Source organism: Carassius auratus, chromosome 16 (genome assembly GCF_003368295.1).
Source record: "Carassius auratus strain Wakin chromosome 16, ASM336829v1, whole genome shotgun sequence".
NCBI classification, from domain to species: Eukaryota; Metazoa; Chordata; class Actinopteri; order Cypriniformes; family Cyprinidae; genus Carassius; species Carassius auratus.
This window is the reverse complement of record NC_039258.1, coordinates 186719-213178: the sequence shown is the minus strand read 5'-3', so window position 1 is coordinate 213178 and position 26460 is coordinate 186719. Positions and strand designations below refer to the sequence as shown.

The window sequence follows — 26460 nt, the reverse complement described above, 5'->3', positions numbered from 1 at the left end:
GAGGCTCCAGTTACAACACCGACTCGGTTTAAACATGCATTTCTTACATCCACTCTATGACATGATTACATGGCATAATGATCCCTTAACCTGCGGAAAAGGCGTTTTCGGGCATGCCCACATTCTCTCTGCACCGACGGGCGTCAGGCGAGGGTAAAAAGGTGCAATGATAATGGCAAGTGTTAAATGTGCTTGTTGGGAAGGGAATGTGGCAGTGTTACCAACAGCCTTCGTGAGCCGGTGGGGGAAAGAGGACAGGCTCACTATTTCCAAACAACTATTCTCTTCTATCACCTTAAACATTCTTTATGACTGCTCTCAGTGACCTTGTATTGCTTCGTGTACAGAGGCCAGTGGAAGAAACCGTTTAAAGGGAAAGTTCACCCAATAATGCAAAAAAGAAAAAAGGCCATTATATATATATATATATATATATATATATATATATATATATATATATATATATATATATATATATATATATATATATATATATATATATATATATATGTCTTATTTAAAACATAAAAATCAGTTTAAAAAATAGTGAATAATAACTCAAATCCGTGTTTTTCTTTTAAACAAATCTAAAAGGATTGGATTATAATATGCAAGTCATGCAGACTAGTTTTATGACACGTAGATGAACTTCACATTATAAATCACCATCTATTTAGTGCTGCATTGAAAACAGCTCGTCCTGTTTCATGGGAGAAAAAAAAAACACAATCCAGAATGAATAACTGATTTTCTTGGGTGAACTATTCCTGTAAGTTCAGGAAGATTTATGTGCACTGGAAGTAAAAAAAAAAGTTTTTCGAATGCAAGTGAAGTGCACGTTTTCCACGACGAGGGCCTTTTGTCACCGGTTGGCTGGTGCATAATGCTGGTTTCGGTGTTATGCTGATGTGAGAGTGCAAATGCAGTGGTCCATCTATCGTTACACTAATTCGGCCACTCTCTTAACTAACGGCGAGTCTAAACTGGATCCGAGACACCTGCATCCGCGGCTTCTGCTACGGCCTGCGCTTGTCTCCTTCTGGGCTCGCGGTGCCTTTCCACTACAACTAAGCGCTAATGTACCATGCCATTCACAACAATAAAAAATGTAAAAAGAAACGTTCACAACAATAAAAAATAATGCCAAAGGAAGTAAGAAGGATTCGTCCACGTGGGGCGTTTGAACTCTGGCGGCAGGTTAAGAGGCAGCTTTGTGGTGGCATACAAAACGACAGCTTCCTCTGCGTTGCTTCCCTCCGTATTGCATACATGCGCACATGTGGGAGTGTGAAAGTAGTTTACAACAATACACAATTAAATAAAAAAAAGAGCATCCAGACAGATTGAACGAAACTCAAAGTGTGAGACTCCGTGTTGGGACTGGTAGCACCCGGGGAACTGGCTCGAGGGGTGTGTGGCAAAGGTTTGCTTAGGCAAAGTACATGGTCCTCAGGGTGTCGTGGTGAATCTGCACGGCTTTGGCCAGCGCCTGGGGATCCCGACCGTTGCTCTGTCCCGAGACATGACTGCCTTCCCCGCTATAAACACAGAGACCAGACAACATCAAAACTGATATTACACGCATTAGAGTATCAAAGGTGGCAGTTCAGTCACTTATGATGTTAAATATTCAAATAAATGCTGTTCTTTTGAACCTTCTATTAAAATGTATCACGGTTTCCCCCCCAAAATAATAAGCAACACAACTGTTTTCAACATTGATAGTAATAAGAAATGTTTCTTTAGCAGATAATCAGTATATTAGAATGATTTCTGAAGACACTGAAGACTGGAGGAATTATGCGGAAAATTTAGCTGTGAATCACAAAAATAAATGAAATTGTACAACATATTCAAATAGAAAACAGTGATTTTAAATTGCAATAATATTTCATAATTTTACTGTATTTTTTGATCAAATAAATACAAAGCAAAAAAGCCTAAAAAGCATTTTTTGGGCATCCTACTGATTGCGTTGTTTTATGTTAATTATGCATTCTTGTCTTTTCTTCTTTTTAGCACATTTTGTTTACATTCTTGTGAATCTTTTACTGTTATTTTTTTTAACTCCATTTCATGTAAAGCACTTTGAATTACCACTGTTTATTAAATGTACTATATTAATACATTTGTAAGCGTACAGTATCCTCTTGCCTTGCTTGTAAGGGATATATTTTTAATCTCATTGAAAACTAGAAAAATTGCATGTAAACATGTATAATGAAAGAAATGTTGATTATAAACAATTAATATTTATTCAATACTGAAAGTTTCCACAACAAAACGTCCCAATATATCTCAATCAGTATTATAATTTAGTATTTCAAACTGCAGTGTAAAATAAAATAAAAATATTTATTAGGCCTATAATTATTAAATATTCATTATTTCAATATTTTATATTTATTAAAATATAATATTCCATATTTTAATAATTAATTATATTATAACAATAATAAGTCCTAGATATATATATATATATATATATATATGTGCATGCCTATTTATAAAAAATTAAGAAAAAATTTATATAATAATAATAATAAAATAAAACGCTTTCTAAAAATGAACTTGAATAATTTATTATTCTTATGGTCCCACTTTATATTAGGTGGGCTTAACTACTATGTACTTACATAAAAAATAAGTACAATGTACTTATTGTGTTCATATTGTATTGTAAAACACTTTTGCTGCTATTGAGGTGGGATGGGGTAAGGTTAGGGAGAGGGTTGGAGGTATGGGTAAGTTAAGGGTTAAGGTGTAAAGCATGGGTCAACAGTGTAATTATAAATGTAATTACAGAAATTAAATACAGATGTAATTACATGTAGTTTTTTTTTAAATATAAGTACAATGTAAAAACATGTATGTACACAATAAGTACATTGTACTAAATTATTAATTAAAATTTAAGTACATAGTAGTTAAGGCCACTTAAAGTGGGTCCATTCTTATTTATTTGCATGTCATGCAACAGTTAAATAGCAGCTAATGCATTTGAGTAACATTTCAACTACAGATGCTCTTGATCTTGTCCTTACCTGTCGTGCTCTTTATCCACCAGATGGTATCGCGCACGGAAAGCCACGAGTCGGGCATAGTACGCAGGCGCAGGGATGGAGACGGAGCGGGTGCAGCGCACATATGTGTGGCACAGCTGGTAGGTGAGGATCTGCAGCTCGTCCGCTGTGAAGCGATTGTCGTCCCACAGGACGTAGTAGTGTGAGGGTCGACTGGTGCCCTGAGACGAGGAGCACAGAACGTCACACCACAGTCACAGACACACGGTCATGAATGATTGTTTGCGCCGAGTCTGTGAGCTCACCTGAATACCGGCATGACTGCACAGGTAGAAGTCAAACTCGAACGGATGCGTGATGCTGGTGTCCACCGTAGTTCCAGCTGGGATGTTCCCGCTCTTCCCGATCTGATTAGAATCAAGATTGCGAAATTAACCTAAACTATATTTACTTAAAAAAATAAAATAAATCCTTGTTACTTGAAATAAAAATAAAAAACCTTAACTGAAAATAAATTAATTAAAAAATATACATTTTATTTCAATATTATAGACAATATTTCTAATTTTCATTTAAAGATGAAGTACTAAAATAACTGAAACTAAATGAAGAATAACTAAAACATGACTTCAAAATAAAATAAATTAACTAAAATAAAATAAAATATAAGAATCCAGCAATGGTTGAATTACAAATACATTTTTAATGTATACATTTTCATTTAACTTAAATTTTTTATTTAGAGTATTCATTTAAAAAATGTACACTTTAAATTTTAAATTTAGCATTTATTTAAGCTATTTTAAATTATTATTTTTTTACAATAGACTGAACTACTAAAATACCTCTAAAACCATAAAAAATAAAAAAAATAATAAAAAGAAATAATAATTTGAATAAATAAAATAAAGTAGTTTTAAAAATCTGTTCTGTTTTAGCTAGTTGTGGAGGCAACAATCCTCATCTTTGTTTGTAAGTTGAAGTTAAAATGTAATAAATACTATGAAGACAAAATAGACAAAAATAAAATTGCAGAACACAACATAAATACTAAAAATAAAATTAAAATAAAAACTAAAATCACATTCAATAAATGAACATAATATAGTGCTGTCAAATGATTAATCGCATCCAAAATAAAAGTTTTTGTTTATATACTGTACGCATGGGTACTCTTTATTTATTATCTACATATAAACACACAAACACACTTAAACACAGTATATATTTAGAAAATATTTACATGTATGTAAATAAATATATTTAATATATAGACAGCCTATTTTTCTTAAATATATACACATGCATATGTTTGTATTTATATATACTTAATAAATAAACTTATTTTGCATGCGATTAATCATGATTAACTCACTCTTTCAGATTTATCGGCGCAGAAGAGGCGAGTGTGGTGGCGTTTCTGCACTACTACGTAGGTGATGCCCGGCTGGTAGTCCTTCTCCAGCTTGATGCAGGCGTCTCTGATGGCCAACAGCTCGTAGTGCAGGATCTACACAAGCACGCCACATTTATGATGCTACAGAGATTTCCATTTCAAATAAAAGCTGTTCTTTTCAACTTTCTATTCATCAAAGAATCAGGGTTTCCACAAAGATAGGAAGCAGCAGTAACCCTGATAATAATCAGAAATGTTTCTAGAGCAGTAAATCATCATATTTTCACGATTTCTGAAGATCATGTGACTCTGAAGACTGGAGGAATGATGCTGAAAATTCAGCTGCACATCTCAGAAATAAATTACATTTGAACAGATATTCAAAAAGAAAACGGTTATTTTAAACTGCAATAATATTTCACAATTTTACAGTATTTTTGATTTTTGACAGAGAGTTGTATAGAACCATAATAGTGCTTACTTGTGGTAGCTGTCCTTCTGGCACGCCGTCCCTGTAGAAGATGATTCTGGTGGGTTTGAAGCGGGTGGACTTGTAGAACTGAATCAGTAACTCTCGCACCATGTAGGACAGGTCTTCAATGATCTCCTGTCTGGGTCGCTGAACTCGAACTGTAGCGCAGTATCTGCTGGGATGAGCGTCCATGCTGCCCACCACCTGCACACAGGAGTCACGTCACAACAGAAGAGCTTGCTGCATTAAAAATCATGAAAAATCCAAGTTAATCTGAAAAACAGTTACAAGTATTTAAATGCTGATCCGATATGCTACTATTCAAAGGTTTGGCGTCAGTAAGTGTTTTTCTCATTTTTGCATTATTTGATCAAAAATAAAGTAAAATTGTTTAATATTATTGCAATTCAATGTAAGTGTTTCCTATTGCAATATATCGTAAAATGTAATTTATTTCTGTGATGCTCCGCTGTATTTTCAGCATCATTCCTCCAGTCTTCAGTGTCACGTGATCTTCAGAAATCATGAAAATATGATGATTTACTGATCTAGAAACGTGTCTGATTATCATCAATGTTAAAAACACTTGTGCTGCTCAATATTTTTGTGGAAAGTGTGATGCATTTTATTTTTCAGGATTCTTAGACGACCAGAAAGTTTAAAAGAACAGCATTTATGTGAAATAATATAATTATAAATGTCAACGTAATGCGTTTTAGCTGAATAAAAAAAAAAGTCATTCATAAAAATCTTACTGACCCCAAACTTTTGAATGCCAAGTGTATGTATCAGACTAAATAACAATAAATAAATCAATACATTTAAGTGGCACAAATCAGAGACCACACACAAGCAACACGAGAGAAAAAAAATCCACTTTTGGGATGAATTTTTACCTAGCAACCAACCCGAATATTTAAAAGGACTAAGAAATAAGCTATGAAACAATAAGAAAGAAAGAACGTGACACAGCTGTTTTAAACATATCAGTGAAACATCCACACAGTGCTGAACAAATGTGAGAGTGCAGAGACGCTCCAGAAATCAGCTGCCCCCTGGCTGCAGTTCTTCAGCCTCTGGAAAGGGTCTGGAGTCCGTCTGCGTGACTCAGGCCTTTGTCACCATCGCTTGGCAACCGGTGAAAGACACGCTTACAAGTGGTTGCATGCACAGGGCGGGAGTGACATCATTTCCTTTGCGCCCGTGAGTCACCGGTGAGCCATTTTCCCTTTTTTAAAGCTCTCGTCCTGTCCTGCCCACCACCGCCTCGGCCACAAAGAGCAGCGGGCTGATAATCACAGCCTTCGGATTAAGACTCAAATGAAGTGGCTTTCGCCTCAGGTTGGGTTTCCAGAAAGCTGTGTTACATTTCTATAACTTCATTATGTCCTGGATCAATAATAGCTGCTCTTGTTATAAAACACATCTGATGACTGGTCCATTCAAGAAAGCTGCTCGAGGAAAATATCATGCAGTTTTGTATATCTAGTTTTAAAAAGGATGCAAATTGAATTAGGCAGTGTATGATTGTAAATATGGCATGCATTAAAATGAAGTAAGCAATATAAAAATATAGAGCCATTGCTGGTAAAGGAACAATTTGAGCTCAGTAGATGGGGACACACCTTCAGAATAATGAATCTCTGTTATGTTTTAATCGCTTGCAGTTTATGATTATTATTTATAAAAACTGTTTCATAGAGTTTGCACCTACAAAAAGTGATTTCTAGCATATAAAATAATAATAATAATAAAAAAAACATTTACATTTGTAATCACAATTTAAAAAAATCCCTGATATCTCTCGAAATCATTCGTCCAAGTTTGAAAAACACAAATTCTTATCATAATGTCTACATAAACTGCTTTTCAAAAAAATATACTCTTCTGCTCATAAAGGCTGCATTTATCTGATCAAAAATACAGTAAATATTGTGAAATATTATTACAATTTCAATTAACTGTTCTATATTTGGATATATCTAAAAATGCCATTTATTCCTGTGATGCGCAGCTGAATTTTCGGCAATCACAACATACACTTTTGATCAATATAAAGCATCCTTGCTGAATAAAAGTATGAATTTGTTTTAAAGAAAATCTTACTGACCTCAAACGTTTGAACAGTGGTGGTGTTTTTAAAAAAAAACCATTTATTTGCTATTATCTGCATTCTTTCCTTTTGATGCCAGACTATTATTTTAGTATAAAAATGATACTTTTATCAATTTTCCCTATATAGAAATAAGATACTATACTATGGTATAAATATGAAAGTATATAAATAATACTAAACTAAAAAAATTTGAAAATTTTGAATTTGAAGTGCACGTGTTTTCATGAGAACAGCTGAAAGTGATCAAATGCAGTGTGTGTGTGTGTGTGTGTTCTTGTTTTTGTGACATATCAGGACACAGCTCTGTATAATGACATGGGTATGACACAGGTATTACAAGGAGAGGGTGACTTATGAGGACATAACCCATGTCCCCATTTTTCAAAACACTTATAAATCATACAGAATGAGTTTTTTTAGAGAAAGTAAAAATGCACAAAGTTTCCTGTGAGGGTTAGGGTTAGGTGTAGGGTTGGTGAAGGGCCATAGAATATACAGTTTGTACAGTATAAAAACCATTACACCTATGGGATGAACACACTTTACACAAAAACAAACACGTGTGTGTGTGTGTGTGGTGCTCACTGCAGTAATAGACGGCTTCTTCCCATCACCAGCCGGTGGGTGAGTGACATCTGCTCCGAGGAAGATCACCGGCTGCTGGAACACTGCCGATCTGTGAAGAGGTATAAATAAAATCTCAAACGCTCAAGCTACACTACTTTGGATCAAATAAATAGAGGTTTGGTGAGCAGAAATGACCTCTTTAAAAAACTGGCTGGTAGTGGAAATCTAAACCACGCTCTCACCGTTGATGCGGCACCAGGATGTTGTTGATGCCGCCGAGTTTGACGTTGATCTTGAGGCAGAGGTTGGAGAGCGTCTGAGGAGAGGTTTTCACCACGTTCTTCACCTGAACACACTGAGTGGCCATTCCTAGAAGAGTGTCTCCCACACGCTTGACCTCGGCTGCACAGATCACACGTGTGTGTGTTATTAGTCTGAGGACGGGACGGGACGGGACGCTCCGTGTGTGTGACCCTCTTACCGTAGACGGGGGTTTTTCCGGGCAGGATGACGATGATGAGCTGCAGGCCGGAGTAAGTGTTCTTCAGGTGTCTGAACATGGGCTCCACGCTGTCGGCTCCCTGTGCGTACTTACAGAAACACGGCTGACCCTGGATCGGCATCCCAGCGTCCTTCGAGATCTTACGCAGCTGGTCCGTGAAGTTCCTGAGGAAGACATCTTCACATTAACAACAGAGTATTCGTAGCGGATTTATTAGCATGCAATATATATATATTTTTTATAATTATCAAGGTTGAAAACAGTTGTGATGCTTAATAATAATAATAATAATAATATATAATAATATATAATAATATTATATATATATATATATATATATATATATATATATATATATATATATATATATATATATATATATATATATATAAAATTACATTTTAAACCTGTAAAAAAAAAAAAAAAAAAAAAAAAAATTATATATATATATATAAAAAATTACATTTTAAACCTGTAAAAAAAAAAAAAAAAAAAAAAAATTATATATATATATATATATATATATATATATATATATATATATATATATATATATATATATATATATATATATATATTTTTTTTTTTTTTTTTTTTTTTTTACATGTTTAAAATGTTATTTTGATATTTATTTTAGGAAAAGAACAGTTAATTAGAAGGTTCATTTTCATTTTTTTTCATTCCATTTTCATTAGTCTCATTCCCAGGGTTTTGACCAATTCAATATTACAATAAAATAATAATTGAGATAATTTTATTGTGATTATTGATTTTTGTATTGAGATTAAGGTCATATCGTGATTTGTTAAATACGAACATCAAACAGAAACAGGGTTAAAACAGTTAACTAAAACTAAAACTGAAATCATAAAAAGCATTTTTGTTGCTTGAAATAATTTTTTTTAACTGAAATAAAGTAAAACAAACAATCAGATTTAACAACTGAAATAAAATAAAAATGTAAAACTACATAGACATACAGTATGTAAAAAAAAGAAAAAAAAATTAGTAAAACTTAAAATTAAAACTATCTATAATCTATAACAGTATCTCAGTGATACTAAAATAACACTGATAAGAAATTGATTGCAATTATACTGTAAAATAAATCAAGTAATACAAATAATTATAATCTGTAACAAATATTTATGTCTTAATTTCATCATTTGTATACAGTAATCCACTGATCTTTTATTTTTATATCAAAATATGTTCTGCGAGTTTCAGAGCGAATATATATATATATATATATATATTTATTTTGTCAAATATAATTAAATTATCAAAAATCTTACTGACCACAAACTTTCAAATGATAGTGTATGTATTAGATTAAAAGCTAGTGGCATAAATCAAATGCCAAATACGTTTTTTTCCCATTTATACACATGCAACAAGCTTCAATATATTGGGGGAAAAAATTTATGGGAATTTTTAGAATGGGTTTTTTCATCCATCACCTAACAACCAACCAGAATGCTAAAAACGACTAAATAAAATCTATAAAATAATAACAAGAAACATAAACCGTAGCTTTGAGTGAAAACACCAGAGGAATTCAAGTTAGTAAAAAATGCAAATTCTGCAGAACGGACGAGTGCGTCTGTAGGAAACCTGCAGGGGACGTACAGAAAGACGAGTTTCCTTACTTGAGCACCTCTTCCCGACACTGTTTCTGTGGAGCGAAGCAAGCGATGGCCCACACTTTGATCTCGATGCCGTTGAAGAACTGCTTTCCCCTCATGTCCCACACACCCTGGTTAGGAGTCGCAATGGCACGGTTCTGTGAGAAAGAGAGAGAGTTTAGAAATCTCACACTGGAGGTGATGATGTGTCAGACACGTTTCTCTCAGGTGACTTATTCTGCCAGACAAAGGTTGGGAGTAAGAAAGATGTCTGATGTTTTTGCAAGAAGTCTCTTCTGCTCGCCGAGATGGCGTTTATTTGATTAAAACAGTAATATTGTGAAATATTTTTACAATTTCAAATGACTATTTTCTATTGTAATATATTGTAAACTGTAATTTATTTCAGCTGTATTTTCAGCATCATTCCTCCAGTCTTCAGTGTCACATGATCTTCAGAAATCATTCTGATTTGCTGTTAAAGAAACCTTTCTGACTATTATAATCAATGTTTAATATTTATGAGGAAATTATTTTTTTATTTGTTATTTTTTAGAATTCTTCTCTTTTCAAAAGAACAGCATTTACTTTGAAATGCAATCTTAACACTAACATTATAAATGTCTTTACCGTCACTTTGATCAATTTAACATGTCACTGTTAACTAAAAGTATTCATTTTCTTTTTTTCTCTTATTTATTTATTTTATTCTCTAACTAAGCATAAACTAAATATAATAATAAATGTTTCTAGATCAGTAAATCAGTATATTATTCTGATTTCTGAAGATCATGTTGCACTGAAGACTGGAGGAATGATGCTGAAAATACAGCTGTGCATCACAGAAATTTAAAATTGCAATATTTCACAAAACTACTGTATTTTGGATCAAATAAATGAAGCAGAAGAGACTTCCTTTGAAACATTTTTTAATATATATACAGTATATTCCAAACTTTTGACCGGTAGTGCATGAACCCACTACCTTGGCATTGCAAGCATTATGTTTGAGTAGCGAGAACAGGAAGAAGAACAAGAGCTTCAGATTGAGTAAAACAGATCTTACTCGACCGCCGTACTGCAGGATGGGAGCGGGAAGCACTCTCCCCGTCACCTCGGCCATGTCGTCCTTCACCTTGATCCCAAACTCTTGAATGTAGGGATCCAGATTAAAGTTAGCGTTCTTCATCTGAACAGAAAAGAAAAAAAAATATATGCAAGATTATGAAGATGCCCCTCAAACATGAAACTGCATTCACAACCCATTTTACTTCCACAAATGTGCGATAGTTGAGAATAAGGAAAAATTATGTACATTTGATAGGAACTGATCAGAAAATTGGGCATTACATATCAGAATGCTTGAGAAGTAAGACAGCTTGATTATGTTTGATAAGAGGCGGAGCAATTTATTGCATTTTCACAAAAGCTTTTTTATTTGGAATAACTTACACTGATGAACTATACAAAGCAAGACCAAAAATTGACATTAAATAAAAAGTTATCGATTTCTTAATTTACTTGCTATATTTTGCAATGTATCATAAAATTCAAAGGAAATCTGCTCATCAAAGCTGTTGTTATGCAAATATACAATACAGTTAAAAAATTTAACCATATTTTAACATAAAAAAAATAAAAAAAGCGGCGACAGATCTGTCTGATAAATTTGGAAATCTCAAAAGTCAAACTTTCTGTGCAGGTTTAGTCGAACAGTTAATAATCTCAAAATGATAAAGTGTAAACCTGGTGAGCTTCTGGGAAATTGTTCAAAAACATGGTGATCTCAGATCACATCACGTGGACATTAATTATGATGTCACTTCCTGCTCATGTCAACAAAATCCAAGGAAGCCGTGATGATGTCATCTGCAGTCATTCTCTCCAAAAAAGGAAAGGCAAAGGGCTAAAATGAGCTGATTCTATGACCACAAACCTTTAAATTAGGACGATTCTGGATTTAATGCAAGTCATCACAGAAAATGTGATCATCTTTGTAAAAACAAACCAAAAATGTGGAAAACACCATTCTTTTTGTCAACATACGAAGAGCAAGCACTGGCTTTCATCAAAAGTGCATTTCTGTCAGAAGAGGTTTTATTTTATATTTACTAGAGATGACAAACAGAAGGAATTTAGTGCATTTGGTTCTGATTTGATTCTTCTAACACTTCATTTCTGAATCCAGGAGAATACAAATGTTTTAAGAAGTGAAATCATTCTGAATAAGAACCTGTTTTCAAATCCCAGGTCTAGTGTTTACCCAGGTACAGATCAAATGAATATCAGTGATAGGAATTCGACAGAGTGCCACAGATGCTGAGCTGCACTTAATATTAAACTGAAGTCATTTGCTATATATTAACACCATTTCAGTCAATTAAATGACACATATTTTTACTTTACATTTAAGTTCAATCTGTAAAACTTAAAATGCTGCAACCATGTTTTTATGGCAAAGTTCTGACATCCACAGCTTTAGTTTTTTTTTTCTTTCTTTTAACTCTTCCCACACCTGTTTTTTTTTTTAAAAAGTTGCCAGCCACCGCCAGCATGATTTTCACTAAAATTTCAAGGCCCCCAAAATATTTTGTTGTAAGAATATCTGAACATGCAACACATCAAAATAAATATCAGACCCTCTACATTAAAATTACAATTCTATCTTATTTATTCTAGCTTCAAGGAATGTTTTTTTAAAATCAACATTTACGTCAAATACTATATGATCTGTATCGTATTCAGTAATATTTCTTGATTGACATTTCACTCCGTAACATTAGGCAGTTTTCATTTATACACGGTTAGTGTTGATGATCGCCTTATTTTTCATATATATATATATATATATATATATATATATATATATATATATACACACACACACACACACACTTATATATGTATGGAAGCCCGGTTCTGCCCCTGAAAAAAAAAAAAAAAAAAAAAAAAAAAGGTTATTGTGACCTTTTATCTCACAATTTTGTGAAATCAATTGCAAAAGCAATTGCGAGTTAATATCTCACAGTTACACCTTTTTAACTCACACTTTTGAGTTTATATCAGGCAATTCTGAGAAAAAAGGCAGAATTCTGAGATAAAAAGTCACTTTTTTATTTTTTATTTGGTGGCGGAAATGGGTTTCCATTAGGGTGACTAGACGTCCCAAAAAATTCAGGACAGTCCCAAAATCTAAACTGTTGTCCCGAATCCCAAATCTGGCCCTAATTGTTCCGAAAATTATACTAAAGTAAAATCTTGAGTAGTTATTGTCTGATAAACATTAAAAACTGTCTGCGGAGGTTGAGTCGTCCTGCAACCAGCATCTTTTTTCTAAGTTCCAAAAAAATACGGTAGGCGGCTAGGCATGCATTTAGATATATTTATTTATCTAATTAATCTATATGCACAAAGACAATACCACAATTTGTCCCCTTTTTGTTTTAAAGCTTGATGAAGAGAGCACAAGTTGCTGCAGCTGCGAGGAGGACAGTGATGCACGCGTACAGGAGTGACTGACAGCTTGTTGTTGACCTATTAGGCAACAATGCTTAAAATGAGCTTTTCTTTGATTGCTTAACTGTTAAGATGCACACCACGTATCATCAAAAGACTGAAAAACATGCATTTCTTTCTTTCTGCTGTATTTTTTGAGCTCTATATTATCCTATGGGTTAAATAATCATGACAACAATGCACTAGCCAGTGCTCACTGTATGTAAAGCACACTAGAGGTCCACACTCACCAGTCTGCTGATCTCCTCCTGTCGGTCTGGAGCTGATCGAGCTGTGGCTTTGATCATGGTGGACGTCTGATTATCTGTCAGTTTCTTGATGCACCGCTGCCCTGCTACAATATTACACACCTGGAGAACAGCAGCACACCGTATGAGTGAAGTTCGTCTCTGTCTGTTCTGAGAGTGTGTGTGTGTGTGTGTGTGTGTGAGACAGCACTGACCTCCAGGGGCAGGTAGGTGTGTTTCTGCTCCTGGCCCACCTGGAGACAGGGCAGGTGAGGATACTTGAGCTGCAGGTTGTACTTCTGCTTGAAGTATTGAGCCACGGTACATTCCACCGTCTGTCCGCTCTCAAGCTGCAGAGGAAACCTGGACACACGAGCGACGGGACATTATCAGACTTATTTGACGGCAGAGTAAAAAAATGCATTTCATACAAATATAGAAGTAACTGTTAAATAAAAGGGTTAACTAAAATTTAAAGCATAAAAAAAACTTTTTTGACACCTTAAATGTTAACTGAAAAAAAAAATAATAATAATAATTATATTATATATATATAAACAATTTTATTTTAGCTAGTTTCCATATTTTCTTTTCATTTGTTTTACTAAAATATCTAAACCGAAAACTGCCAGAAAAACTTTATTAACATGTATAAAGGCATATTTAAAACAACAAAAATTAATTTTATGTATTATATAAATATATAATTATTCTACTATTTGAATTTGTTGTTCAAATATGAACATTTCAATGGTGTCTGTGATAAAAAGCTGTTTTCCTGCGAGATTTACTCAAAGAAACATTAAATAATAAAGACAACACAATAAGTAAAAATATAATGAATATGTCAAATGGACACTTTTAGCAAATCCTTTATTTACAGAGACACTGACAAGCCAAAATGCTAATTAAATGTCATAGTTTCGGTCAATCTTCTGAAACTGAAAATGCATTGAACATTTTCAGGTCTAAGGACTAATTACTAACTCAAAGTGTGAAATCCCACATGAAAACGATACTATGGATGCGTAAGGCTTCAGAGAAGGTGTCACAGCACAATACTCACGTTTGGTGACTAGCAGGGCGACGTGTGACGTTACAGACGCGATACTTTCTTTTCATTTGCCCACAATGTGTAACCTCCACCTTCAGACCTGACACCAACAAAACACCAGTTAAACAGTGCTATGAAAGCTGTTTATTGTCATTTTTAATCATAATAAATTAACTGTATATATTTCCGGTGTCTGATTCAATTGACTGACAATACATCTGTCTTATGTGGTTTCATGCATGCACTTTATTTAGCAGTTTTCTGCAACAGATCCAGCACCATTACAGCAGAGTAAAGTAAATAAACTGGATGCCACTTCCAGCTAATTACAGTATTCAGTGTGAGACTAAAATGAAAGGCTGGATTCGCAACAGTTCCTCTTGGAATGCATGAAGATGGTCAGAATTCAGGATTGCATCATTTGATTTTTAAATCGATGGTGTGTGTAAAAGCATGATATCAAAATGACTCATCCAAGACAAAGCCATGGCAGGACGCTGAGATCATCCAGTGACTTCACCGGATCTCTAACTATTAGGGTGCAATGGAACAGATATTCATAATGAAATTTTCAATCCTGGTCTTTCTCAGCTCTCATGCATGTGTAGTGAATGAATGCAGTGTTGTTTTAACCACTGCATGTGCAGAACTTCTGTGTGTGGAAAGTAATATGAAATACACACATCTAAATAGGGCTGGGTGATATCAGAAAAATATGCTCATGATATTCCATATCATACTATATCGATATTTTCATGCATTGATTGTGACGTGAATTCCACATGCCTTGTAGAATGATTGTAAACATTACTTATTTTTTTACAATTAAAAAGTAGCTATAAATCCCCGCAAAACTTGTTTTATTTTTCCACTAAATTCTGAGTCGTTTTATCTTTTTATCAACAACATTGGATTATGTATTCTAAAAAAATCTTAAAATGTATTAAAAAATAAACAATGACAATACATCTACAACAAAACTTTGCATTTGTATTTTTTTGACAAAAAAAAAAAGATAAATATTATAAAAATAGACTCTGACTAAAATAAGGTGGCAGATTTTCAAATCTATTCCCCTATTTACAACAGAACCATAAATTGCAGTAAAATAAGTGTGATGCAGCAGGTTGAAACAATATTGACAGACTTTCTGATTTCAAGTCAGAATCATAGTATGTCCAGTAAACCTTTAATAATAATAAAAAAAAGAAATTACCGTATTTTTCGGACTATAAGTCGCACCTGAGTATAAGTCGCATCAGTCCAAAAATACATCATGATGAGGAAAAAAACATATGTAAGTCGCACTGGACTACAAGTCGCATTTATTACCGTCTCCAGCCACGAGAGGGCGCTCTATGTCTTCAGTGTAGACTACAGGAGAACTGAGCAGCATAGAGCGCCCTCTGGCGGCTGGACACGGTAATGATTGCTCTTGGTTCATTTCTCTTGGTTCATGTCAAATTAATTTTGATAAATAAGTCGCACCTGACTATAAGTCGCAGGACCAGCCAAACTATGAAAAAAAGTGCGACTTATAGTCCGGAAAATACGGTATATGTTTTGTTTTTCTCTGCTGTGCTGAAATCATACCAAAGCAAAGTTATTGCGAAACATTTTATGTAATGGTTAACTCCTATAAAACACTTTCTAATGGTTGTCAGGCTGTTACTGTACAGTTCCTAAAGGTGTTCTGAGTAGGGGTTGCCAGGGTATTTGTTTTGATTCTTAGAATGTTGCTAAGGCATTCAGAAAGCCACCTTTGATCTCCTTGGTGAAACGGACCCTCTGCGAGTCGGTGAGCGTCTTCGGCTGCTCGTCGATGTTGCGGATGTCCAGAACTTCACACATGAACTCGATGACAGGCTGAGCTTTATAAAAGGCTGTTGCAGATACTGAGAAGAGCGGAGATGGAGAGTTTGAATGTACATGGCATGCTTTTAAGCACAATGAGCAATGAAGAGATAATGGACCTCTGTCATACCGTCAATGTTGAGCATCATCTTCCACATGGCCGGCCGGACGGACTGATGAAAGCCGAACCAGACCTCTCTTCCTCCACCCAGAGGATGATAGTAGCCTTCAGGAGGGGAGAAGAAGGAGCGTCCCACTGGGGTGTACCTGCAGACGCAACAGTTAAGACAGTAAAGCCTAAAAGTTCCAGTAAACCAATGCATGTTTAAAAGGAGTACAATTTGTTCAGCTTCAAGAAAGATTTTTGAAAACTGAGCCTGATTTGATTTAATCTGATTCAATTTCAAATTGTGCATTTGTATGATTATGTTAATGGTTCTTCTAATGTGTCTTAGATTTTATATATATATATATATATATATATATATATATATATATATATATATATATATATATATATATATATATATATAAAAAGGACAAACTTCCTATGATTGCTTATTGCACCAAAAAAAAAAGGTTACCATAGTAAATGTTTTAAAGTTAAGCTTTAAATTAATGCGGTCAAACGATTAAATCGCAATTAAACGCATCCATAATATATATATATATTTTTTTACATAACATGTGTATATTTATTATGGATATATAAATCGAAACACATGCATGTATACATTTAAGAACAATATGTTATGTTCATATATTAAATACATTTATATATAATATAAAATGAAAGAATATGAATATATAAACGTAAATACGTAAATACACTGTGTGTGTATATTTATAAATACATGGTAAATATACACAGTACACATACATATATAATGTAAACAAAAACTTTGATTTTGAATGCAATTAATCACGATTAATCGTTTGAAAGCCTTGGAACATAACAAAGAGTGCGATATCCCAATAATAATAAAAACAGCATTTTAAAAATATTTCATTTATTTCAATATGTTTTCTTGGTCTGGAAATAACAATTATAAAATTCCCCATAATTCCCAGGTTCTCCATGACTCTTAATTTAATGCATTTATAGTAATTGAATGTATAAAAAAAATTATAATAAAATTGAATAATACTTTCCCAAATGATGATCCATTCCATTTCTAACATGTAAAATCTTTTCTTGACAAAACAAATGATTTACATTTCAAAATTATTATGGTCGACTAAAAACTAAAACCTTAAAAGACAATAATTTTATTATTTGAAAAAAAACAAACAAATCTTACTTCAGTTAGCCTGGCAACATTAGTTATTTTCATTTAGTTAAACTTATACTGAGATAACCTAAAAAATAAAAATATTTTGCAAATCCAACAAAGTTACCGAAACTTTAAAATTAAAATATACAAATTGCAAAATATAAAAATTATTAATTTATCTCAACTATACTAAAATGACACAAAGATTGAATACTTCACATTACATGCTATAAATCAAGATTGACACGCACTGTATGCATCGGCAGAATTGATGGCAGTGAGAAAATGAGTGAATCGATAAGTCTGTGACCGGTCAGTGTGTGAGCAGTGTACCTCATGGAGGCCAGGTGTCTCATGGCCACGTCGAGCGCTTGGACAGAGTCCAGCGGGACCTGTAGACGTCCGCTGACCAGTGTCTCCTGCAGCAGCCGCCATGACACCTTGGCCAACCAGTGAATGGACACTTTAAAGATGCGATCCTTCCCCTCGCCGGGGATGGTCACCTCGAAATCAACCTACAACATCAGACGAGAGGCCCAGGAGGACAACAGCATCAAACTGATTCCATTACATAATTATCAATCAAGGCTAGGGATAAAAACTATAGAACAAAAATTAAGTTGAGTTTTAGAACTGAATCACTGAATCAGATAGTTTGAACTGATTCACAAAAAAGAATCAAAGCTTAGAATGGAACCTTAATGAAAGGAGCACAATGCTTAACCCTGTAAAACCTGACATCTAAATTCTAAAAGACAAAATCTAAAATAAAGTTTTCATGCGTGCTTGTTGTTGAGCATCATATTTCATGCACAAATCATGGGATTTTATGGCTCATATAATCTGATATAGTGTGATCGTGGAGGAAAAAATTTGTCAATTTTATTCAGAGGCCCAAACGGAGTTAATATGCAACTCACTGATTTTTCTAAAAAAAAAAAAAAAAAAAAAAAAAAATGGTGTGGATAATCAAGTAAACTTAAGATGTTTCAGTCCAGCTTTATATGTTTCAAACGGTCTCCCCAGTAATCACTATCAATACATGGTGATTGTTATTTGCTGTGAATATGGCAAACCAGTATCTTATCAAGCAGCTCTTTCACATACCTTTTCGCTGCCTATAGGTAACGCTAAAACAGTGTAGATATTCTTCTTCCCATCATACACTGGCTTCCGGTCACCAAAGAGCTGCGGCTTGAAATGTTGGACCATGTACTCCACAACCTCCCTGCGAAGAGTCACATTTAAGAGACGGACATATTCAGCAAAACTGATCTGAACATTATTTTGTGTTGATTAGAGACTGTTTGTGACACTGTATGTTTGTGATGATAATTACACACCAAGGTTGCAATTATTTAATGAAGAATATTGCGAAATATTATTGCAATTTAAAATAACTCTTTCCCATTTTAATATATTTTAAAATGTAATTTATTTCTGTGTTTAAAGCTGTATTTTTCAGCATCATTACTTCAGTCTTCACTGTCACGTAGACCTTCAGAAATCATGGAAATATGCTGATTTTACTGCTCGAGAAACATTTCTGATTATTAACAATGTTGAAAATGGTTGTGCTGCTTCATATTTCTGTGGAAAGCTCAAAAGAACAGCGTTTATTTGAAAGTGACATCTTTTGTAAATTATTATAAATGTATTTACTGTCACTTTTGAACAATTTAATGTGTCACTGCTGAACAAAAGTATTTATTTAAAAAAAAATTAAAAAAAATTGTTTTACTTTTATTTTTTAATTTGTTAAACTTAGAATTTTAAAAAAAGAAAAAAAGGAAAATATGTGAACAAAAGGCAATGAAAAATGTTTATGTACTTCCATACACTGAATATATATATATATATATATATATGTGTGTGTGTGTGTGTGTGTGTGTGTTTGTGTGTGTAAGAACAACCAATGAGCTGTAACAGATAACTTCACTTTGTAGTAAAAAAACACTGTGGTTTTTACATTACTAGCATCCTTTTCTGCCTCAGGATGTGTTTGATATTTAAGGGTCTGATGGGATTGTATCGCACAGAATTGGGCTCAGATGCGCTCATGCACTGGTGACACAATGATGTCACTTTCACACTCACATGTTGAGAATAAACCAGACTTAAGTTGCATTTAACTCAGAAGGCAGACAGCTCGTTTGAACTGAAAACACAGTTACAGGATGAACAGAATTCAAGCATAGCCTGTGCATGTCTACAGTAACATTTCATTTGTAAAAACCTTTTCAGGGGAGAACAGCATGAGGAGGTTCCTTTCTAGGTCACACTTTATATAACTGAGGTAGCTGAAATATTTTGGCCATGCAAATCTGCAAGCTTTGATTCTACTGACCCCAATGATTTTAGAAAAACAGCTAATGATAGTGGAAACTTATACTGAGGAATGACTAAACCGGTCAAGATTATTACATAATCAAAAATTAAACCTGACGCTTCGTCATCTTGAAATACTTTGATAGCTAGAAAAAAAAATAACTAGCCAAATTTAGTCTGAATTTCAAGTTATTCAACACTAACATCTGGTTTTGGCGACAATGTGAATGCAAAGTGTACTAAGACTAAAGTGGAACAAATATAATATTTTTCATGTCAATCTACCTCAGATTCCAAAATCAGCGTGAAAAAATGAATACCTTTTTAGTTTTATAATTTACATTTTCATTTTAATTCGACATTTTAAAAAGTCCTTTGGCTTTAATTTATATTATTTTCAGTTTTAGTCATTTTAGTACTTCAAATTATTATTATTTTATTTCAGTTAATTGGGGATTATTTCTAATTTGTGTGTTTTTTTATATATATATATATATTTTTTTTTTTTTCCACCCAATATTTTTTTTTTTCACCTTTCGTTTTGATAAACAAAAACAAGACAGTCGATAATAAAACAATTATAACAGAATATAAAATAAATATTAATTTATGTAATTCTACCTCTGATTCTAAATGCAGTGTGGGGAAAAATTTTATTTTCTTTTATTTTTATATTTTCATATTTTAAGATGTTCACATTTTAGTAGTTTTGTGACATGCTTTTGTCATTTTTTAAATATTTCTATTTAGCTTATTTGTTTGTATATCTTAGTTCTATATTTATTTTTATTTCAGTTAGTAGTTTAAGTTTAGTACTTAAACACGTTTATTTCACTTAACATTTCTAATTTTAATTCGAGTTTTTAATCCATTATTTATATTTTAAGTTAAAAAAAATTGTCTAAAGACTAAAATAAAAAAATTAAAAAACATTAATCAATCAAATACATGTGATTCTAACTCTGATTCCAAATACAGTGTGGTGGAAAATTACTTTAAGTGAAAATTTATTTGTTTGCAAATTAATATTAAGCATGACCCCGGACCACAAAACCAGTCTCAAGTTTTCTCCATTTCTCCAAATTAAGATTTATAAATCATCTGAAAGCTGAATAAATACGCTTTTCAAAATCCAATACATTGCATGGGTCAAAATGATCGATTTTTCTTTTTTCCAAAAATCTGTAGGATATTAAGTAAAGATCATGTTCCATGAAGATATTTAGTAAATTTCCTACCGTAAATATATCAAAACTTAACATACATTGCTCAGAACTTCATTTGGATAACTTTAATATTCAACATTTAAATTTTTTTGCTCCCTCAGATTCCAGATTTTCAAATAATTTTATCTCGACCAAATGTTGTCCGATCATAACAAACCATACATTAATGAAAAAGCTTATTTAATTAAGCTTTCAGATGATGTATACAACTCACTTTCGAAAAATTGACCCTTATGACTGCTTTTGTGCTCCAAGGTAACATATACAGTGTGGTTGTCTAGGAATGATTGTGGACGTTTGAGACGAAGGGGCATTTACCTGTTGACCCGTCGAGGACACTTATCAGGTTTGATGTCCACTTCATAGTGGAACACATCCATTTTTGGGATTTCCACCTCAAAGTAGTTAGCAAGCAGCTTGATGGGTTTGCCGACGGTGCCCATGCCCGGCCTGCGGGGCGCCTGAAACACCTGCTGCAGGGGAGGGGGGTACGGCCCGGTGGGCACTGCGGACGAGAGACAGACAGACAGACAGACAGAGAGAGAGAGAGAGAGAGAGAGAAGTCATTAAGCAGATAGGAGGTTATAAGAGCGGGACACACTGAAAGGAGGAGTTCAGGGGGAGTTTGTGGGATTATGGGACTAGAGATATGGTGACAGGAGTGTGTATGGAAACAGGACAAAAGCAGGGAAAGGAACAAAGAGGATGGCGACTAAAACGGGAAGGGGGTGGGAAGGCAAAAAACTGAAAAAGAATGGAGGATCCGGATTAAAGTATACTTAAGAGTGAACTCAAAACTAGCGTGCAATCGACAGCCATTCTGACCAGCGTTCAATAATCAGTTTATTTCCAACACTTTTCTACTGTTTGGCCACATTAAACAAGACAGAAATATTAATAAATAAACAAACAAATACAAAAAATAATTAAACATTGTATAGAAATAATGTAATGTGCATCGATATCATATCAAAATTTGGTCTGTTTTTAAGAAATTACATTGATTCTTTAGGTTTCATCACGTTTCAAATTAAAGGCTATAAAGAAAATATTAACATATGCATATATATATATATATATATATATATATATATATATATATATATATATATGCAAATATAATAGATGCAATGACTACAATCTGTGATTTTATATCATAATATAATTATGGTTTGAGATGAATAAAAATACTTGAATGATTCAAACCAAAAGATTGAATAATTAAAAAACTAATAAATGGGTGTGAATCCTCCAAACAGTCAACTTGATCTCTAAACTCTTGACTGGGTGACATTAATGAACTTCAGATTAATACTATATTAATTTAGTAAGTTGTTACTGGCAAGAAACCATAAACTCTTAATAAAACTCCCAAAGTTCTGCATTGGCACGCATTGCTTGGGACAGGTCCTGCTCTGTATTTTCACATCACTGCATGTGTCCTTGACATAATAAATAATAAACAATAACATATAATCATGTACAGTTAGGATAACAAAATAAACATTATAAAAATTGTTGTTGATGTTAAAGCTCATGTGTCCAATCAAACACTACTTTGTTTTGCCGGAAATGTATTTGTCACTTTGCTAATCAAATTAGACAGAATCAGTGTGACAGGCCCTCGCCCTCTAAACCATCCACAAATACAGACAGTGAATCACAGACTGCAAGAAATCATCAACATTATAAAGCTTTTCATGTTAGCCATTTTTAATATTCTTGTGTCCTAGTGTCAGAATATGAAATTGAAATCATACTAAAATATGACACTATTTATTACTATTTAAAATAAAACTATATTTGTTTTTTTTTGTGCTTTTATAGTTTTTTTCTCATTTATTTTTATTTCTATTTTAATTATAGTTGCACTAAACTAATAAAAACAATAGACATTTAAAAAACAAAAACTAATAACAAAACAATTTTTTTTTTTTTGTACTCAATTTTACTTATTACTGTATTTCAGTTATTTGCCAACATAACTTTTTCCCATATATTTATATTTTATTTTAGCTTTATTTAAATAAACAAAAAATATTTTTGTTAACAATAACACTTGTTGAGTCTGTGGCAGATCATGATAATTTTAATGCATTTCAGTGTTTAGATTTTTGCAAGTTAAAATATTTAATTTTATTTCAAATTGATGTGTAGTGCGAGACAGACATTTATTACTAAGACTATAGACTTTTATTACATGCTTTTTCATTTTTATTTTCTTTTTACTTAATATTTCTATTCAAGCATAATTTATATTTATTTCAGTTTTATTTTTACTAATTTTATTATTTAAACAAACATTTTTTTTCCAGCTTTACTCTTATAAACAAAACTATATTAATAGCTTTTGTTTACAATAACAACAATGGTTTGGTCTGTGTAGATAATGATAACACTTCTCAGTGTTGTTGTTTTTTTATTATGGATATAAGTTTTTTTTTTTTTTTCAATGTTATTTATTCCCATAGAGACAGATACTTATTAGTAAATCACTCTTAGGTTGATGTTGTTTCAACACAGATATGTTTGAGCATATAAACCAGCCTATAACACAACAACATTCCAGCAAAGGCTATATTTGGGAAACACGTTTGAAAACAGTCATTTTGCGACTCATGTCTGTGACGTTAGTGGTAGAGAAATTACACACACCAACATTTTGATAACCAGTTTTGTTTTCCAAAGTAATCTGCATCCTGAACCAAAACTATTTGCGAAGCCCTAATTTGAAGCATGGACGCCTTTAACCTCTCTGAAGAACACTCCCTCCATCATAACAAAGACCCCAGCTGCCCTCCGTCCCGAACAGGGGGAGCCGGAGCAGAGGAGCCCCCCTCACCTCCACATCAGCACACACAAACACAGGGGCCCCCAAACATTCCCAGCCTCTCTATAGCAACCGCACAGCAACACACATTGTCATGGAGATCAGGAGACTAGGGATATGTGGGGGTTTCGGGAGAGCCGGACCTTGGCCTTATTCATGGTATAGTGTCAGCGAGCACCTCGATATTACGCCGAGACAAGGTCATCAATCTTATCCTACACGGCCTGCTTTATAGCTCGCCTGTGATTTAAGAGGCACTTCGGAGAACTCTCGTACGCTTTTTTTCTGCAGGACATATACTCTGCTAAGTCTTGATCAATGACTAACTCGATGTTCCTACAGCAGAGCGAATCAATGCAGGCAGCGGCAGATGGCTAGAAATGAAGCCAGATCTCAAGGAACCAGTAAACAATGGCGGCTCTCTGTTAGGGCTGGCTGATAGATACACATACATATAGATAGATGGCTATATATAGATGTGTACATAACATGTTTGCTGCTGAGAGAGGACTTAGCATCATTGGGAATATTGTGTGATTTGCACGCTAGATTTACTAAAGGCTTTAGTCCAGCTCTGTATCTGCTTCTTATGCCAAAGAAATTCAACATTTACAATAACATCAAAAGCATTAACTAATCTTAATTCATGTTAATTTTAACATGTACCAATACATTTTCACCGATACATAAGTGAACTATATTAGATTAGTTGACATTGCACTAAAAATAAAAAAATAAATATATTTTATCAGCCCTGCTGTCCAAACTAAGGATGGAAAGCAGAAGTGGGCAGAACTGTGACAGAGGAGCAGAACCAATATTTTGGTTTGGAGTCCCAGATGTCCTGCTATTGAGGGCTCAAGAGCATAACGCACTGAAGTGTGCAAGATCCACAGAGACGCCACCTGGCCAGTGCACAGCCCCCGTGACCCTTCCCCTGCTGCTCATTAATAAAGGCCACCCTCAGAGTCACACAAACATCTACATCAACACGTTTTGCTCTAGCAATGTGGCCTTTTCATGAGTAGGGTGTCTGATATACAAAACTATTGAGAGCTATCACAATGACAAATGACATTTTCAAAAAGTTAAAGCCTACAAAAATAATAATAATCATTTCAAACAGGTTTCTCAAACAATCCTGCCCAACTGCTATTGGTCAGAGCAACAGATAGTCCCGCCCCAAACTCACAGCACTGGCTGAGTCAATGTTTTGGTGTAGTGATACTCAAACAAACAATTCAATTGTAAAAAAACAAAAACAAAACAAAAAATTTAATGAATAAAAAAAGTTATTTTGTAAATGTTGTCGAGATCAGATTTAAATCTGAAAGTCTGATTTCCAAGTAAACACTTTAACACCAAAAACTGTGAAATGGAACAAATACAATGAGAATGATTTAGTATTTTACATGGTTTCTTATTTTCCAGGATCAGAAATCGTTTTAACCATTTCACACATCTTTACACTTCCAATGCAACTTTAGGTCAAACAGACAATTTTTCTTCTCTTGACATCTTTTGAAAATTTTTATAATTTGTCAAATTAAATTAAATCATATCCCCGAAACCCACAGCAGCAGCAAGGCAGCTTTTACCCCTACTAATATAAATCATTCATCTGGTCGTATGCATTTATACTGTTAATGGAAGTGAAATTGGTAACATTGGACTGAGCCACATTTTAACAGGATCAATAAAGACCCCTGGGGGTCACTTTCCCCTGCTGCATCTGCTGAAGGCGGGCTTCAAGCTCATGTCTTCCCACGACCCCTGACCTGGGACAATCTCCCGTATTATTTTCTCCTTAAGCACATATAGACAATCCTACACCTTTACAAATATCTTCCAGATATCACCTAGTAGTGAACATTCTAATAAACGGTAGAACAGTTTCTTCTGGAATGATACAATGTATCCTTAGAGAATGTCACAGTGTGTCATCACGGAATGTTACAATTTATCCTTATGGAATGATACAATGTGTAGCAATAATAAGATTAGGAAACGTAAGATTCGAAACAACTTAAAAGATCCGAACCCACCAGCGCCAGATGGTCCCGGCTCCATCGCATCCACTGAGCCCCAAAGGGTTCACCAAATCCCGGATGCCCAATCTCCACGGCGCCCGGCCCTGCAGGCTGGAAGCGTCCCCGACTTCCAGCCTCCTTCCCTGGGCGAGCAGGATCGTCTCCGCCGCCGCTGGAGTCCACAGACCCGCAGGAGTTGAAACAAAAGCGCCTTAGTTCCGATCCGTGACGACCCGCTCCTCCAGACTCTGTCCGGGTCGGGCTGCAGTGTTTTTGGGTTGTTGTGCCTCCTGCTCACCGTTTAAACAGGATCCACCAGCCGAACAAAAACGCTCGACCCCTCCGTCACCCCCCACAGACCGTGAGCCCTTCTTCTCCGTCTCCTTCTTCTTCTCCTTCCACTGCTGAGATTCTTAACTG

At 34.1% G+C, this 26460-nt stretch overlaps 1 protein-coding gene across 1 annotated transcript; it reads right to left on the bottom strand.

The window, feature by feature from the left end:
• Positions 1 to 584: 584 nt before the first annotated feature.
• LOC113115660 (protein argonaute-1-like) lies at positions 585 to 26460 on the bottom strand. The gene is made up of 19 exons (XM_026283194.1): positions 26056 to 26460; positions 21499 to 21685; positions 18734 to 18854; positions 17960 to 18141; positions 16483 to 16619; positions 16259 to 16393; positions 14511 to 14598; positions 13660 to 13807; positions 13448 to 13567; positions 10768 to 10890; positions 9726 to 9859; positions 8056 to 8240; positions 7817 to 7976; positions 7593 to 7683; positions 4901 to 5095; positions 4399 to 4533; positions 3329 to 3430; positions 3045 to 3244; positions 585 to 1538 (listed from the first exon to the last, which is right to left on the bottom strand). The coding sequence occupies exons 1-19, from the start codon at positions 26078 to 26080 to the stop codon at positions 1430 to 1432; spliced, it is 2577 nt and encodes an 858-aa protein (XP_026138979.1). The 5' UTR covers positions 26081 to 26460; the 3' UTR covers positions 585 to 1429.

Bases quoted from the DNA above. Each gene is read 5' to 3' on its own strand.
- LOC113115660 (XM_026283194.1), bottom strand. From the start codon at position 26,080: ATGGAGCCGGGACCATCTGGCGCTG. The intron at 18,855-21,498 runs GTAAATGCCCCT...GACTCTTCGCAG, and splicing joins TGTCCTCGACGGGTCAACAG to GGAGGTTGTGGAGTACATGG. The intron at 3,431-4,398 runs GTGAGTTAATCA...GATTCTAATCAG, and splicing joins GCGCCGATAAATCTGAAAGA to ATCGGGAAGAGCGGGAACAT.